The sequence below is a fragment of the Anolis sagrei genome, chromosome 5 (genome assembly GCF_037176765.1).
Source record: "Anolis sagrei isolate rAnoSag1 chromosome 5, rAnoSag1.mat, whole genome shotgun sequence".
Taxonomy (NCBI): domain Eukaryota; kingdom Metazoa; phylum Chordata; class Lepidosauria; order Squamata; family Dactyloidae; genus Anolis; species Anolis sagrei.
In genome coordinates, this window is record NC_090025.1 from 92,400,421 (window position 1) to 92,417,881 (window position 17,461).

General features: G+C 41.1%; 1 protein-coding gene across 1 annotated transcript in view; it reads left to right on the forward strand.

Moving 5' to 3' along the window:
- Positions 1–17,461, forward strand: part of CAMK1D (calcium/calmodulin dependent protein kinase ID) — a 367,156-nt gene that overhangs the window by 314,294 nt on the left and 35,401 nt on the right. The window contains exons 4-5 of the mRNA XM_060778236.2: positions 2,648–2,786; positions 13,530–13,656. Of these exons, the coding sequence (XP_060634219.2) occupies positions 2,648–2,786; positions 13,530–13,656 (266 nt within the window). The remainder of the gene's footprint in view (positions 1–2,647; positions 2,787–13,529; positions 13,657–17,461) is intronic.

The following is a 17,461-nucleotide window of genomic DNA, read 5'->3' on the forward strand; positions in this document are numbered from 1 at the left end:
TCACCAGTTGCCTAAAAGCTTGGAATCATTTGCTTAACTTTACTGAAGACAAGAGAAGCTTCTGTTTGATTGTTCATTAATAAAAGACTTTGTTGTACTTCTCAAGCCATCTAAAGACTGTTTGTGGTGGAAACCTCTGAGAACTTCTCTTTAGGCCCCCTGGCTTCCCGCTGGGCAAAGGTTGCACATCCTGTTCTAAAGACAATTATTTACAGGCCCAGCACGCGACAGAACAGTAGTGAAGCAACCAAGTTGGGGGATGTTGAATGCTCTCATTAAGGAGGCCAGACTTGGTGGAGGTGGTTGACAAGGGCGGAGCTGCAGGCTACTGAAGGCTGCTCTGCCCCCTGCTGTGCTCTTTGCTTCAGCGTGAGCTAAGAGGCAGGTTTCAACCCCCCCCCCCCCGAAAATTTCAACCCCTCCCAAAAAAACTTTCTGGCTACGGCCCTGATGGGTCTATTATCTCGCATGTATGTATATATGTAGGTGTGTGTGTGTATACATGCACACACATTCACACATACACACACACACATACACATATATCTTCTTATATCTATATAAACAAAAATGTAATGTTCGTTTGTGATATTAACAGAACTCAAAAACCACTGGGGGAATTAGCACCAAATTTGGCAGCAGAAGACAATCTTATCCAATCTATGTCTTCCAAACAAAAAAAATCTTTAAAAAGGAAGGGAAAATAACTTTAATATCTCCTCCAAAAAAGTACCTGAGCATGCGCAAGAGGCCCTCTCTCCAGTGCGTGCGAGAAGACTGAGGCACCAACTTTGTGTTTTACCCAGAAACTAATTGACAGCCAGTGAAGTGACTAGGATGCTCACTTCTAGATGTTCTTGTAACTAATCTACTTGCTGTATTTGAACCAACAGAAATTTCTGAACTTGCTACAAAGGTAGCTCAATCTAAAGTGCATTGCAGAAGTTCAACCTTGAGGTTACCATTGTGTGCACTACCATCTTAAGGTCCTCCAAATCTAGGAAGGGGTGCAACTGGAGCTGGTAGTAAGCACTCCTGACCATCGCATCTACCTGGGTTTACATTTGGACAGATGGATCCAGGAGCACTTCCAAGCTGCGAAAACAGTCTTTCAGGGGAGTGTAACCCCATTCAGAACTGGTTTACATACCTCCATCCACTGATTACCATCCTTGATGGCAAACACCTCTGTTTTGTCTAGATTCAGTTTTCAGTTTGTTTTTCCTTATTCAGCCCATTATCTTTTCCAGGCATTCATTCAGAGCCATTCAACAGTGGAACTCTGCCCCGGAGTGTGGTGGAGGCTCCTTCTTTGGAAGCTTTTAAACAGAGGCGGGATGGCCATCTGTCAGGGGTGATTTGAATTCAATATTCCTGCTTCTTGGCAGGGGGTTGGACTGGATGGCCCATGAGGTCTCTTCCAGCTCTTTGATTCTATGATTCTATGATTCTATATGCTATCCTTATCTGATCCTGTTGAATTCTTCTACAAAGTGTCTGTATAACTGAGAGATGTGTGTCTATTTGTTTTTTAATCAGCAGTATTTCTTGAAATAAGTTTCATGTCAAACATTTCATTAAAAACAATGTTTTGGAAAATGTATGTTAATATTTGGATGTACTGAAGCTGTCTTCTGACCATCGCATTCCCAGAACATCTGTTTTGACATTTAATTTCCACTGTTTTCCCACTTTAATTAATAGAAACCATTATCTAGCAGCCAATAGTGAAAGGACCAAGGCAGAGACATCTCCAGCTCATCCCCTGTTTGGGTATCAGCCAGCACGTCAACTACTTAAATCTAGAAATAGTTTTCTAAGATCTACAGAGACACTCACTGGAACACATCAGCAAGCGAGAGTCCAAAAGTGGCAGGCTCAAACCCAGGACCTCAACCAATGGCTGATACCAGATGAGAGACTCCCTCCTGGACACACAGAAAACTGGGCGACTTGGAAGGCACTAAGCAGACTGGGCTCAGGCACCATGAGATGCAGAGCCAACCTTCAGAAATGGGGCTACAAAGTGGAATCCACAACATGCAAATGTGGAGAAGAGCAAACCATTGACCACCTGCTGCAATGCAACCTGAGTCCTGCCACATGCACAATGGAGGACCTTCTTGCAGCAACACCAGAAGCACTCCAAGTGGCCAGATACTGGTCAAAGGACATTTAATCAACTACCAAACTTATAAATTTTGCATTCTGTATTTTGTATTTTTGTATCTTGTCTGTTTGTTTGCTTTGTTCTGTTAGAAATGTAATATAAATGACTGGTTGCTGATGACTCGATAAAATAAAATTATCTATTTGAATCTGTTTTCTCTGCTTTCTAGGAAATGTAGCTCAGAACACAATACGTAGTGCACTGAGAAGTAATTTTTCGTATCAGTCTGAAAGCTATTTAAAACAAATGAGCAAAAATAATAACTTTAGTCAATGCTGAAAAATAATTTGACTCTTTTTTCCATTTTGAGGCCAACATGAATGCATATATTAGAAGGAAAACCAATAAGTGTGAATATGTTTCTATGTTGAAGGAAAAGCTTCTGTTTCTCTTAACTTTCCTCTTATTTTTTCCTTTTCTGTTATCTTTTAGAATGGCATTAACTAATGTATTGCCATATCCTGTGATTTTTTTCAGAGTATCAGGAGGTGAACTGTTTGACCGCATCGTGGAGAAAGGATTTTACACTGAGAAAGATGCAAGCACTCTGATACGACAAGTTTTGGATGCTGTGTACTATTTGCACAGAATGGGCATTGTACACAGAGATCTTAAGGTAATATGATTTGCAATCATACAAGATAATACATTTTTCCAGGATCGGGAAATGTATAACCCTCTAAATGTTGTCGGTTTTGTGTTTGAATCAGCTCTACCCTGTATGGGCAATACTAAGAGATGATGAAAGTTGCAGTTTGGCAACAACTGAATGGCAACTGGTTCCACAGTCCCATGTATCCAGCCGGTCTGAGTCAATCTACAGAGGTAGAAAAGATCGGGATATAAAAGTTTTAAATAAATCTATATAAATAAAAATGTAATGTTCGTTTGTGGTATTCACAGAACTCAAAAACCAGTTGGCCAATTGACACCAAATTTGGACAGCATACACCTAACAACCCAATGTATGTCCTTCACTCAAAAAACTTTGATTTTGTCATTTGGGAGTTGTAGGTGCTGGGATTTATTGTTCACCTACAATCAAAGAGCATTCTGAACTCCACCAATTATGGCATTGAACCAAACTTGGCACACATGACTCCCCTGACCAACAGAAAACACTAGAAGAGTTTGGTGGGCATTGACCTTGAGTTTGGGAGTTGTAGTTCAACTACATCTAGAGAGCACTGTGGACTCAAACAGTGATGGATCTGGACCAAACTCTACACGAATACTCAATATGCCCAAATGTGAACACTGGAAAATAGAATCTTGACATTTGGGAGTTGCAGTTGCTGGGATTTATAGTTCACCTAGAATCACAGAGCATTCTGAACCCCACCAACGATAGAATTGGGCCAAACCTCCCACACAGAACCCCCATGACAACCAGAGTGGGCCACAGGAAGGCATGGCAGGGGATGGCTACTCTTATCTATATAAATAAAAATGTAATGTTCGTTTGTGGAATTAACAGAACTCAAAAACCAGTGGGCCAATTGACACCAAATTTGGACACAATACACCTAGCAGGCCAACGAGTGTTTATCACTCATTAAAAAATTGAAAAACACAGCAGAAGAGACTTAAAAAGCCAAAAAACAAATAACCCATTACAACACATGCGCAAAATCACACATATACACATATACACAAACACACATACACAAATAAATACACACACACACACAACACATATACACGGAAAGGGGGAAGGATGGAGGAAAGGAAGGAGAGAGGGATAGAAAGAGGTAAAGAAGGAAGGAAGGAGAGAAGGAAAGAAAGTTAGTGAAGGAAGGAAGGAGAGAAGGAAATAAAAAAAGTGAAAGAAGGAAAGAGAGAGGGAAGGAAGGAAGGAACCAAAGAACCAAAGAGCAAAGGAAGGAAGGTAAGAAACAGGTAGAAAAAGATGAAAGAAGAAGGGAAAGAAGAAGGAAAATAATGGAGTGAAGGAAGGAGGGAAAGAAAGAAGGAGGGAAGGTTTGGCCACAGTCACTCATAAAAACACTGAAAAACACAGCGGAAAAGACTTAAAAAGCAAAAAAAAAAATACATTACAACGCATGCGCATAACCACATAAATACACATATACACAAATATATAAATATACACATATATGCACACACAAAACACATATACACAGACTGGGCCACAGCAACGCTTAGCAGGGGACGGCTAGTAAATAAATAAAAGAGCTATTGGCCCAATAACTCCAATGCTGCCTAGTGAAGCAAAAGTCCTGTCTGGTGTGCAGGAATTTGGACATCTCAACACATTCCTTGTTGATCTGGGTGACAAAAGATCCAGAATAGGATTTGGTGTTGGGTTTTGTGCCATATACTGGGGAAAACCAATCAATGTGGTGATTAGATATTCTGGGAGCGATTCCAAAAGGAATGAGAAAATATCTGAATGAATTTTCCAGATATGGAAAATACAGAATCAAAAATAGCAGTTACAAAAAGTGTCTCTGTAATTCCCTTAGTCTGCATATCAATAATGTTTATTGATAATCAATATGTGCTAGCCTCCACGCATCTCAGTATTGACTGGTAAGGAACCATTAGTCTTGGGTTCATTCAGCAAAATCCAGACTAATTTCTTTTTCAGTGCCTACTGAGAGCTTGTGTAATTTGGCACATTGGTTTCAGTTAGACCTAAATTAATCTAATTTATTCTAGAAAGTTTAAGTTACCTTAACAAATTTACTATTGTGAAGCTGTTAAGGTAGGTTATACCAGTATGTCACTTCATCAAGTGTATGCATACTTATAAAATTGTTATTATTTTATTATTTATTTATTTAAAACATTTATATTTATTTATTTATTTATTTATTATTTGCACTTGTTAACCGCCACTCTCAGCCCGAAGGCGACTCGTGGCGGTGTACAGAACATAGAACATGAAGACAACAGTTACAATAGATCAGGACCATAACATACATCTTACTAACACACAGCTACCCCGAAGGGTACTCAGAGCACAGCATATATGCGGCAAACATTCAATGCTAGGGCAGAATTCATATACGCATGCATAGACATTAAAAACATTTATCTCAATATTAAAATACACAATTTAAAACCGTCCTGGTCAACAGCGTGAAATCTAATTGGCCTGGTAATCTTTCCTATTGCTGCTTTATTGCCCTGTCCTGAAAGCTTGGTCCCATAGCCAAGTTTTTACCAACCTTCTGAAGGACAGGAGGGAGAGGACCAATCTGATCTCATCAGGAAGGGAGTTCCATAGCCAAGAGGCAATCACCAAGAAGGCCCTGTCTCTCGTCCCAACCAATTGCGCCTGTTATAATGGTGGGACGGAAAGCAGGGCCTCTCCGGAGGATCTTAATCGCCGCAATGGTTCATAGGGGGATATGCTTTGGACAGGTTAATTGGGCCGGGGCCATTCAGGGCTTTAGAGGCCAAAGCCAACACTTTGAATTGTGGCCAGTAGCAAACTGGCAGCCAATGGAGCTGGCATAACATGGGAGTTGTATGCTCCCTGTATGCCGCCCCAGTTATTAGCCTGGCTGACTCTCGTTGGACTATTTGAAGCTTCCGAGCAGTCTTCAAAGGCAACCCCATGTAGAGTGCATTGTAGTAGTCTATCCTAGATGTAACGAGAGCATGGACCACCGTAGCCAAGTCTGACTTTCCAAAGTACGGGTGCAGCTGGCGCACATTTCATATTTCTCTCTGGCATGTGTAGCTATAATTAGTCTGGATTTTGCCCCAACGTTGGCAGTCTTTAGGAAGAGCTTGAAGACCTGGCTGTTCCAGTGTGCCTTTCCAGAATAGGAAACTCCTAGCATCATGTTCCAAACGCACTTTATTAGAGATTTAAGATAGTCTGCACATCGCACCTACCCTAAAATCCTTATATTTCACCTGTCATGCCCAGTACTTTTAACTTTATCCATTACATTTGGTCTGGCCATAGTTTTAATGTGTTATGATGTATTGATTTATTGTTTTACTGTTATTGCTTTAATGTTTATTGGTTTGCTTTTGAGTTTTATTGTTCCTATTTGTTATGCTGTTGTTTTATTGAGGGCCTTGGCCTTTGTAAGTCGCGCCGAGTCCTTCGGGAGATGTTAGCGAGGTACAAATAAAGATAATAATAATAATAATAATAATAATAATAATAATTGTGCGAAAGCTCCCCTGTCCACCGCTGCAACCTGGAATTCCAGGCTCAGTGATGAGTCAGATGCATTTAATTAAGTTGTATCTGATATTCTCACCGTCTTTTGTTTTGTTTTAATATTGGAATCCTATCTGTTCTGCTTCACTCTTTTTTATTGTTCTTTGATTTTATTGTGTAATTAAGATTTATATTTTTACGTAAACTGTTTTGGGAGTTATGTCAGCTGCATCACAGGATAGTCATGGAATGCCTGAATAAATGGATGAAAAGATCTGTGGGAACAAAGAAAAGAAATTGACATGGCCTAGTGTCATTCATAATGTCAGATCTTGTCCCAAGAGGAATGTTCTGCCTTCTGTGAACATATGGCCTCTTACTTACTTAAGCGATCCCTCGCTTTCCGAGGATGATTGTCTTCCAATATTCTTGTGAGTTTGTATGTGGCTGTGGAGCCCTATTCTTGCTCTGCATCTTCTTCCACAGTGAAGGCATTGGTTTCCAGGTGGAAGGCGGTCCCGGTCGGGGTTGGCTTGACGCGCCTTCCTCTTGGCACATTTCTCTTTTTCACCCTCCACTCGTGCCTCCTCAAATTCTGCAGCACTGCTGGTCACAGCTGACCTCCAGCTGGAGCGGTCAAGGGCCAGGGCTTCCCAGTTCTCAGTGTCTATGCCAGAGTTTTTAAGGTTGGCTTTGAGCCCATCTTTAAATCTCTTTTCCTGTCCTTCAACATTCCGTTTTCCGTTCTTGAGTTCGGAGTAGAGCAGCTGCTTTGGGAGACGGTGGTCAGGCATCTGGACAACATGGCCGGTCCAGCGGAGTTGGTGGCGGAGGACCATCGCTTCAATGCTGGTGGTCTTTGCTTCTTCCAGCACGCTGACATTTGTCCGCTTGTCTTCCCAAGAGATTTGCAGGATTTTCCGGAGGCAGCGCTGATGGAATCGTTCCAGGAGTTGCATGTGGCGTCTGTAGACAGTCCACGTCTCACAGGCATAGAGCAGGGTTGGGAGGACAATAGTTTTATAAACAAGCACCTTGGTATCCCTACGGATGTCCCGGTCCTCAAACACTCTCTGCTTCATTCGGAAAAATGCTGCGCTTGCAGAGCTCAGGCGGTGTTGTATTTCGGTGTCGATGTTCACTTTGGTGGAGAGGTGGCTGCCAAGGTAGCGGAAATGATCAACATTTTCTAATGTTCTAATGGCCTCTATATCAACAGTGATAGCTCTATAACTGCAGATGTAGGCAGCCTTCATAGCATTTCCCTGGATGTTCTTGAGAAAACATAATTGAAACTCAAATCCTCCATCTTGTCCTCCCATAATGATTTATGACTGTAGTCATCTGTATAATTGCAGCTGGTTATGTAAATATTTGGGGCATTGTTGGGATGGAAAGTATTTCAAAAACTATCTTCACCACTTTGTTTTTTAAGGACACAAAGACTTTAAAGCAGAGGCTGGGCTCTTAGTAAATGTATTTGTCTTGTTTATTAAACTGTTATTTCAATCCAGTTCAGGAATTAGTTGCTTAGTATCGTCTTTTGCTAACACAGCCTTACCCTGAAATAATGTGATTTGCAGGAAATTGCTTATAAGATTTATTCCTAACACAGAAGCTTTGAAGAGCAAACTCAAGTAATTCAGACAATGCTTTGAATAAGCTGTTAATACTTCTGCACTTTGCACCTAAAGGAATTCCATAGTTATACTTTTAAAATAAGTTAATCTTATTAGCTACACATGCCAGAGAGAAATATGAAATGTGACTCAAAGGAAGTCTATGGAATGGGATTAATTTACAAATCACTTGGGAGTTATGTGAGGACACAGTAATGAAAATAGCTTCAGAAGGACTAAAAATTCTTTGGTTGCATTCTTCAGACACTTTTATTGGGAGAGAGTCTCAGAAGTAAGACAATTAGCATGACTGTCAATCAGTGGGATGAGAGGGGATCATACAAATATCACTCACTCGTAATAATAATAATAATAATAATAATAATAATAATAATAATAAGGTTCTTGTGGGTTTTTTCGGGCTATAGAGCCATGTTCTAGAGGCATTTCTCCTGACGTTTCACCTGCATCTATGGCAAGCATCCTCAGAGGTAGTGAGGTCTGTTGGAATTAGGACAACGGGTTTATATATCTGTGGAATGGCTGGGGTGGGGCAAGGAGCTCTTCCCTGCTGGAGCTAGGTGTGAATGTTTCAACTGATCACCTTCATTAGCATTTGAAGGCCTGCCTGAGCCTGGGAAAATCTCTTGCTGGGAGGCGTTAATATGTGCCTGGTTGTTTCCTCTCTGTTGTTTTGCTGTTGTAATTTTAGAGTTTTTTAATACTGGTAGCCAGATTTTGTTCATTTTCATGGTCTCTTCCTTTCTGTTGAAATTGTCCACATGCTTGTGGATTTCAATGGCTTCTCTGTGTAGTCTGACATGGTGGTTGTTGGTGTGTTCCAGCATTTCTGTATTCTCAAATAATATGCTGTGTCCAGGCTGGTTCATCAGGTGCTCTGCAATGGCTGACTTCTCTGGTTGAAGTAGTCTGCAGTGCCTTTCATGTTCCTTGATGCGTGTCTGGGCGCTGCTGCGTTTGGTGGTCCCTATGTAGACTTGTCCACAGCTGCATGGTATACGGTAGACTCCTGCAGAGGTGAGAGGATCCCTCTTGTCCTTTGCTGAACGTAGCATTTGTTGGATTTTCTTGGTGGGTTTGTAGATTGTTTGTATGTTGTGTTTCCTCATCAGCTTCCCTATGCGGTCAGTGGTTCCCTTGATGTATGGCAGGAACACTTTTCCTCTGGATGGATCTTCATCTTTACTCTCGTGGCTTGTTCTTGGTCTTGCAGCTCTTCTGATGTCTGAGGTGGAGTATCCATTGGCCTGGAGAGCCCAGTTGAGGTGGTTCAGTTCCTCTTGGAGGAGGTGGGGTTCACAGATTCTTTTTGCATTGTCTGCCAAGGCTTTAATGGTGCTTCTTTTTTGACTTGGGTGATGGTTGGAGTTTTTATGTAGATATCTATCTGTGTGTGTGGGTTTTCTGTAGACGGTGTGACCCAATTGTTGATCTGGTTTGCGGATGACTAGGACAGCTAGAAAAGGCAGTCTTCCTTCATTTTCTTTTTCCATGGTGAATTGGATTTTTGGGTGGATGCTGTTAAGATGGTCCAGGAACCTGTTGAGTTCTTCTTCTCCATGGCTCCAAATGGTGAAGGTGTCATCCACATATCTGAACCATATCGTGGGCTTTTTGGTTGCTGTCTCCGAGGCCCAACACATCAATAAAACAACAGCATAACAAATACAACAAACTCATAAAACAAGCAATAAACATTAAAACAATAGCAATAAACATTAGACAATAACACCATGACACATTTAAAACTAAGGCCAGGCCAAATGTAATGATTAAAATTTTAAAATGCTGAACGTGACAGGTGAGATGGATAGGTTTTTGGAGATAAGTGCGGTGTGCAATCTTAATCTCTAGTAAAGTGCAATTGGGACATGATGCTAGGAGTTTCCTATTCTGGGAAGGCACATTGGAACAACCACGTCTTCAAGCTCTCCCTAAAGACTGCCAATGTTGGGGCTTGTCTGATATCCTTGGGGGGAGAGTTCCAGAGTCGGGGGGCCACCACAGAGAAGGCCCTGTCCCTCGTCCCCACCAATCGCTCTTGCAACGCAGGTGGGATCGTGAGCAGGGCCTCTCCAGATGATCGGAGAGATCGTGTGGGTTCATACACGGAGATGCGGTCACGCAGGTAGGCAGGTCCCAAACCATTTAGGACTTTGTAGGTAAGCACCTGCACCTTGAATTGGGACCGGAAAATGAACGGCAGCCAATGGAGCTCCTTAAACAGGAGGGTTGACCTCTCTCTGTAAGGAGCACCAGTTAACAACCTGGCCTAATCTGTAGTAGTGTCATCATTATATTTTGGTGAAGCAGCGAATGGTTGGGGTTTATTTCATATATACATTTCCTCGTATAAGAATTTAATTTTGAAATCTTTCTACTCTCCCTTACATTGCGGCTTGTGCGTTATAATTTGGTGAGCAGCGGTGTGATTGTTATAAGAGTTCTGTAGATTTCCTTTCCTCTCTAGAGGAATTGTGAAGAGGGTGAACCTACTTGTTTCCGGTAGTAGTTACCCCACAGTGAAGGGGTTTTTTATCAAGCTTTGTGGCAGTGAAGAATATGAAAGCCAAGAGGTACCAAGGAAGGAGGCCATGGCTGTAAGAAACATGAGCATGAAGAAGCATGAAAAAATGTTGTTGTTCATTCGTTCAGTCGTTTCCGACTCTTCGTGATTTCATGGACCAGTCCATGCCAGAGCTCCCTGTCGGTCGTCACCACCCCCAGCTCCTTCAAGGTCAAGCCAGTCACTTCAAGGATACCATCCATCCATCTTGCCCTTGGTCGGCTCCTCTTTCTTTTTCCTTCCTTTTCCTCCAGCATCATTGTCTTCTCTAAGCTTTCCTTTCTTCTCATGATGTGGCCAAAGTACTTCATCTTGGCCTCTACTATTCTTCCCTCCAATAAGCAGTCAGGCTTTACTTCTTGAAGTATGGACTGGTTGGATCTTCTCGCTGTCCAAGGCACTCTCAGCATTTTCCTCCAACACCACAGTTCAAAAGCATCTATCTTCCTTCACTCAGCCTTCCCTATGTCCAACTCCCACATCCATAGGTGACTATGGGGAATATCATTATCTTTTAAAAAATCAATTCTGTTCAATCACATTTATGCACATGTGTAGTGAAATCTACCTTTTAGGCGAACAGGCCAAAGCCTGAATATCAGTAGCTGTCGTCTTGAAGGACAGGCAGAAGCAGGAGGAGGAGTCAAGCTGACTCCTGATTGGGTGGAGCAATTAGGGGAGGAGTCGGTTGAGAGAGGGAAAGAGGCTGTCAGCTCTTGACAGAGAGAGAGAAGTGTCTTGACATCAGACCCAGAAGGATAGGATTTTAGGAGAGGAAGCTAAAGTGAGAGTTCTGACAGGGAAGAAGAGTTTAAAAGTGAGCCTTAAGGTTAGGGAATAAGGCTGAGACAAAGGCTAGGGTTTTACTGTGTTGAGAGGACAAGTAAAAGAGAGTTTTGTCTTCTTAAACTTAGGAGAAGTTTAAGATATCTTATTGCCCTGTGTATGAGACAGACAGGAGTCTGTTCTCTAAGAGACATGAATAGAACAGTGTGTTTAAGGAAACTCAGTTTTAAAAGCTTTTTGGTCAGTAGAACTAACTGTTTAATCCAACTAAGTCTCTGCAACTGAATCAAGTTTCTGTACCCCTCATGCTATGAGGTGATATTTGGTCCAAGCTCAATAAACTCTTTCTAGTTCACTTTTAACTGGTGTCAGCTCCAGTCTGTCAAGCACTTTTAAAGTCCAGTCAGCCAGTTAAGAAGCAATAGAAGAACCCAGGGCAAACACATCTTACCTAAAACACATTCACACCTTTGGTTCCTCAGACCAATAAAGCTGAGGTGGCGGCGGCTAATACTACCAATAACATCGGTCATTTATAATACCTTTTCATCCCTTGCTTTGGTGGCAGAGGTGGGATTTTTTTTGTTTCCCCCTGCCCCAGGTATCTCTAATTTCACTATAACATGTGATAAGAAAAGGCTATCTCGTGGAATGCAATGAATTGTAGGGAGTGAGGGAGTTATGCTAATTTAAATCTGACTTTAAACCAAAACTGAGCTCCTTAAATGTTATATGCTTTGACTGGTCTTCAAAAACATGTTTATTTTATTAACTATTGATGAATCCCTTCTCTCACAGAAGAAGTGCTGGCAACTTTCCTCCATGTTTCAATGACTCCTTGTCCTTTTTGATTGTTGAGGCATTGACTACCCTAAGTTTAATTTAGGGCATTCTTGGAAGCCAAAGTTACTGTTCTTAAATACGTTTAAATTAATTCAGGGAGACAGAATTAGCAGTTACAATAACACTGGAAGCAAGGTTACCTAGAAAGTGGTACAAATTCCTACCATAATTTAATGTGTTTCTTTTTTTAAACCCAACATATGTTCCATCCAGGGATTTCCAAGAAATGACACAAAACAGATGGACAATTTAGTATCATTGCATTCCTTGGTCAAAACCACCAGTCAAAAGAGCTACACCACCATTTAAGGCAGTAATTATGGTTGAATTGTCTTGCAGCACATTATTAGATGGGCATTTCCAATGAATGGTTTCCAATGTCTACGTTATTTGTGACACGGTTACATTTATGATATGAGAAGTGTGGCTTTTGTTCTTCAGATTTCATTTCAGTGGTTTTAGCAATGCCATCTGTTATTAAAAATACAAGATAAGTCATGTAGGCCACATAAATAGCTTAGTTCCTGAGTAGTTACTTAAGAACATCTGTGAGTCTGTACCTTGGCAATAAGACATCAAAAAGATACCAAAAAAAACTTTTTGATGTCTTATTGTCTTTTGATCCGGAGAGGCCCTGCTCTCGATCCCACCAGCATCGCAGGCGCGATTGGTTGGGACGAGAGAGAGGGCCTTTTCGGTGGTGGCCCCTCGACTCTGGAACTCACTCCCTAAAGACATCAGACAGGCTCCAACTCTGGCAGTCTTCAGGAGGAGCTTGAAGATGTGGCTGTTCCAGTGTGCCTTCCCGGAATAATGATCCCATAGCACTTTGTCCTCCAAGCACTTTACATTTCTTTAAATCTGCTCGTATGCCCTTCCACAAACACCAGTATCACCGTTCGTTCATGTCCCAGCATTATTTCCAATTTTAACTCACTGTTTTTGATTATGTGTGGTTTTATTGATAATGTTGTGTATTTTATTGTCTATGTTTTTTTAATTGCTTGTATTGTTGTTATTATTGCTTGTATTGTTGTGTTTGGGCTCGGCCTCATGTAAGCTGCACCAAGTCCCTTGGGGAGATGGTAGCGGGGTACAAATAAAGTATTATTATTATTATTAGTAGTAGTAGTAGTAGTAGTAGTAGTAGTACACACTACCAAACTACACTTCATATGTTAGTAAGCTATGACCAGAACTTTCTGTACTAAGCTGTATACCTGACAAAAAATGATTTAAACTAATTATTATATTAAGAACTGACATAGAAAACATAGATGACATAGAAAAATTAATAATTCATCCTCAAGTGTTCCTATTCTGTGATCACTTAGATTCGCTTACCAGGTTCTTCTTTGCTTTTTAATATCTTTACAGCCTGAAAACTTGTTATACTACAGCCAGGATGAAGAATCTAAGATCATGATTAGTGATTTTGGACTGTCAAAAATGGAAGGTAAAGGAGACGTCATGTCTACTGCTTGTGGCACACCTGGATATGTTGGTAAGTGTAAAACTCTTCAGTGTCTCCATCTGACCTGTTCAGTGACTCTGTTCTTTTCTTGAAAACATGTTGTAGCGAGGGAGGGAGACTATTTCTTTATTTAAGAAAAACCTCTTTGCTCTTATACTGATTCAGTTTCTTCTTTTATATTAGCTGGGATTTTCTGTGTGCTGTTTAACCTTTGTACAGGTAATGAGACACACTTCTGTATAACGAAGTAACACAGTTTATTTATAACTTCTGGCTCCAACGCTTGAGGTTACATTTGTGTTTTGTTGCAATCTTGAGGCTTACAGTCAGTATTATATACTTGGTTTACTTTTCTGAAATAGACTTTCAATGTTTCACATTCACAAACATGTTACTTGCTTTACACACTCTTTACTGAAATAATATTCTGACTAAAGCACCACTAGCTTTCTTTATGTTCCTAAACCTTGAGCTCTGTTTAACTAACTGCTTCTATATATCAGAAGTCTTTAACACATCTTCATAACTGCTTATTTCTAACAGGAGTTCCTAACTCTTTTCTCTCACAGAAGTTCCTAACTGTCTCTCACAAATAGGAATCCCTAACTCATCTCACAAACAGCAATTCCTAACTCACCCTTTTGACTCTCTAACTGCCTATGTTTAAACTTTGGCTCCGCCCCTTTGGAATGTTTAGCTCTCATTCCCCAACTGTCATTTTGGCCTAGCAACGTTTTCAAATCCTGGGCCTACGCTAATCTGCATATGACCAATCGGCTTCCATATGCAAATGAATCCTATCTCTGCTGTTGCTACCCTGTCTGTGCCTATTCTTCCCTATCTGCCATATGTAAACATAGAGCTATACACCAAAAATTTAACATAGAGTAGCAATTTCGCTACACATGTGAATGATGCACTGAGCTGTGACTGCCACTGAAGATCTGAGGAGCATATCAATTCACATGTAGTCTGACAGGTTTAACTGAGTGTCCTAGAGATGTTCAAGAAACCTCCTATTTTTATTACTTGACTGAAATAATGAATGCGGTTATGGAGACTTACAGTACCAGTTGCAGCTTTCTACTCATACAACAGCTTCATTGAATAAATCTCTACCAAATTTGTAGAGATTCCTTCTCTACAAATTTGACAAGTTTTAAGAACAAGGACAAGTTTTATGAGCAATACTTTCCATCCTGGTTTTAATTTTAAGCCTCTTCTTCCAGCTTGTTAATGTGATACACACATTTAATGTATCATCTACTGTGATTCTTATGAATTGAAGACCCTTGATTAACTGTCTTGAAAATGTAGGTTATTCTTTATATTTCCGACATATTGGCCTTTATTTGAAGGAGAGATGCTCTGAAGAATCATCATTATGGAATGATATTTTGAGGTTGGCATTTACTGCTGATTGAAAACATGTGAATGATGCTCTGAGCTGTGACTGCCACTAACAAAAGGCTCCTTGGTTAAGTTTGGATATAAACACAGCATGTATATCCTATTTCACATTTTAATTAATTATAGAGGTTTGGATTTCCTTCTCCCTGCAGCCATAAGTGGAAGCTGGAAGCGATGATATATGAGATGCATTTATTTTGAGATCTCCAATTAGACTTTGTGTCCTTCGGGCAAATTGATTTAAAGGGCTATTTGTCAGTCGGTCTCTCAACTCGGTACTTTTGTCTGAGGCAAGGATGGACAGGTGGAGAGTTGCACAGATAGCTGAGAAATCCTTTGAAGGACCCATTGGTGGGCACAGCTAGAAACATAGCAGGGAGAAACCTCCCTTCCCAGAACTCAAGGTCTGAAGCCTCTTTTCCAGTCCTGAGGAAGAAATCTCAAAGGGAGAACTCTGCTTTGGAAGTGTATGCTTACATATTTCTCATTTATTACACTATGCCAAGGTAGACTAAGCTGTATAGCAGAGGTCACCAAACTAAGGCCAGACTTTTAATTTCATCCTAACAAATGCGGAGGACCTCATTGATGCGGTTGAAACGGTCGAATCCTTAGGGGCAAGTGACCATGTGCTCCTGCAATTTGAGGTACAAAGGAAGGCCAGAACTAAAACAAGTCAAATCCGCATTTTGGACTTTAGGAGAGCTGATTTACGAAAAATGAAGGAAACACTGAGCAGCATTCCTTGGATACAGATACTAAAAGACAAAGGAGTTACAGATGGATGGGAGTTTGTCAAGAGTGAAATACTCAAGGCGCAATTGCAAAAAGTACCAACAAAGAGAAAAAAATAGGACAAGTGCAAAGAAGCCAGAATGGATGTCCAAAGAACTTCTAACTATGCTAAGACTCAAAAGAGACATGCACAAGAAGTGGGAAAAGGGAGAAATCACCAAAGAAGAATTCAAACAAATAGCCAACTCCTCTAGGGAAAAGGTCCACAAGGCTAAAGCATAAAATGAGCTCAAGCTTGCCGGCGACATTAAAAACAATAAAAATGGCTTCTTTTTTTATGTCAGTAGAAAAAGGAAAAACAAGGAGGCGATAGGGCCTCTTCGAGGAGAAGATGGGGCAATGCTGACAGGGCATAGGGAACAGGCAGAACTGCTTAATGCCTTCTTTGCCTCAGTCTTCTCACAAAAAGAAAGTAATCTTCAACCTCAGCAAGATGGAGTGGATGAGGGATTAGAGGACATCCGACCCCAAATTGGGAAACAAGTCATCCAGGAATACCTGGCCACTCTAAATGAGTTCAAGTCCCCAGGGCCAGATCAACTACACCCAAGAGTATTGAAGGAACTAGCGGAAGTCATCTCGGAACCATTGGCAATCATCTTTGAGAGTTCTTGGAGAATGGGAGAAGTTCCAGCAGATTGGAGGAGAACCGATGTGGTCCCAATCTTCAAGAAGGGAAAAAAGGATGACCCAAACAACTACCGTATGGTCAGCCTCACGTCAATAACAGGCAAGATTCTGGAAAAGATTGTTAAGGAAGTGGTCTGCAAACACTTAGAAACAAATGCAGTCATCACTAATAGTCAACATGGATTTATCAAAAACAAGTCATGCCAGACTAATCTGATCTCTTTTTTCGATAGAATAACAAGCTGGGTAGATGCGGGGAATGCCATGGATGTAGCATACCTGGATTTCAGTAAGACCTTCGACAAGGTCCCCCATGACCTTCTGGCAAACAAACTAGTCCAATGTGGGCTTGGCAAAACTATGGTTAGGTGGATCTGTAATTGGTTAAGTGGACAAACCCAGAGGGTGCTCACCAATGCTTCCTCTTCATCCTAGAAAGACGTAACGAGTGGAGTGCCGCAGGCTTCCGTCCTGGGTCCGGTCCTGTTCAACATCTTTATTAATGACTTAGATGAAGGGCTAGAAGGCATGATCATCAAGTTTGCAGACGACACCAAATTGGGAGGGATAGCCAATACTCCAGAGGACAGGAGCAGGATTCAAAACGATCTTGACAGATTAGAGAGATGGACCAAAACTAACAAAATGAAGTTCAACAGTGACAAATGTAAGATACTCCACTTAGGCAGAAAAAACAAAATGCAAAGATACAGAATGGGGGGCTCGAGAACAGTATGTGTGAAAAAGATCTTGGAATCCTCGTGGACAGCAAGTTAAACATGAGCCAACAATGTCATGTGGCGGCGAAAAAAAACCCAATAGGATTTTGGCCTGCATCAATAGGAGCATAGTCTAGATCTAGGGAAGTAAGGCTACCCCTTTATTCTGCCTTGGTTAGACCACACCTGGAATATTGTGTCCAATTTTGGGCACCACAATTGGTGAGAGATATTGATAAGCTGGAATGTGTCCAGAGGAGAGCGACTAAAATGATCAATGG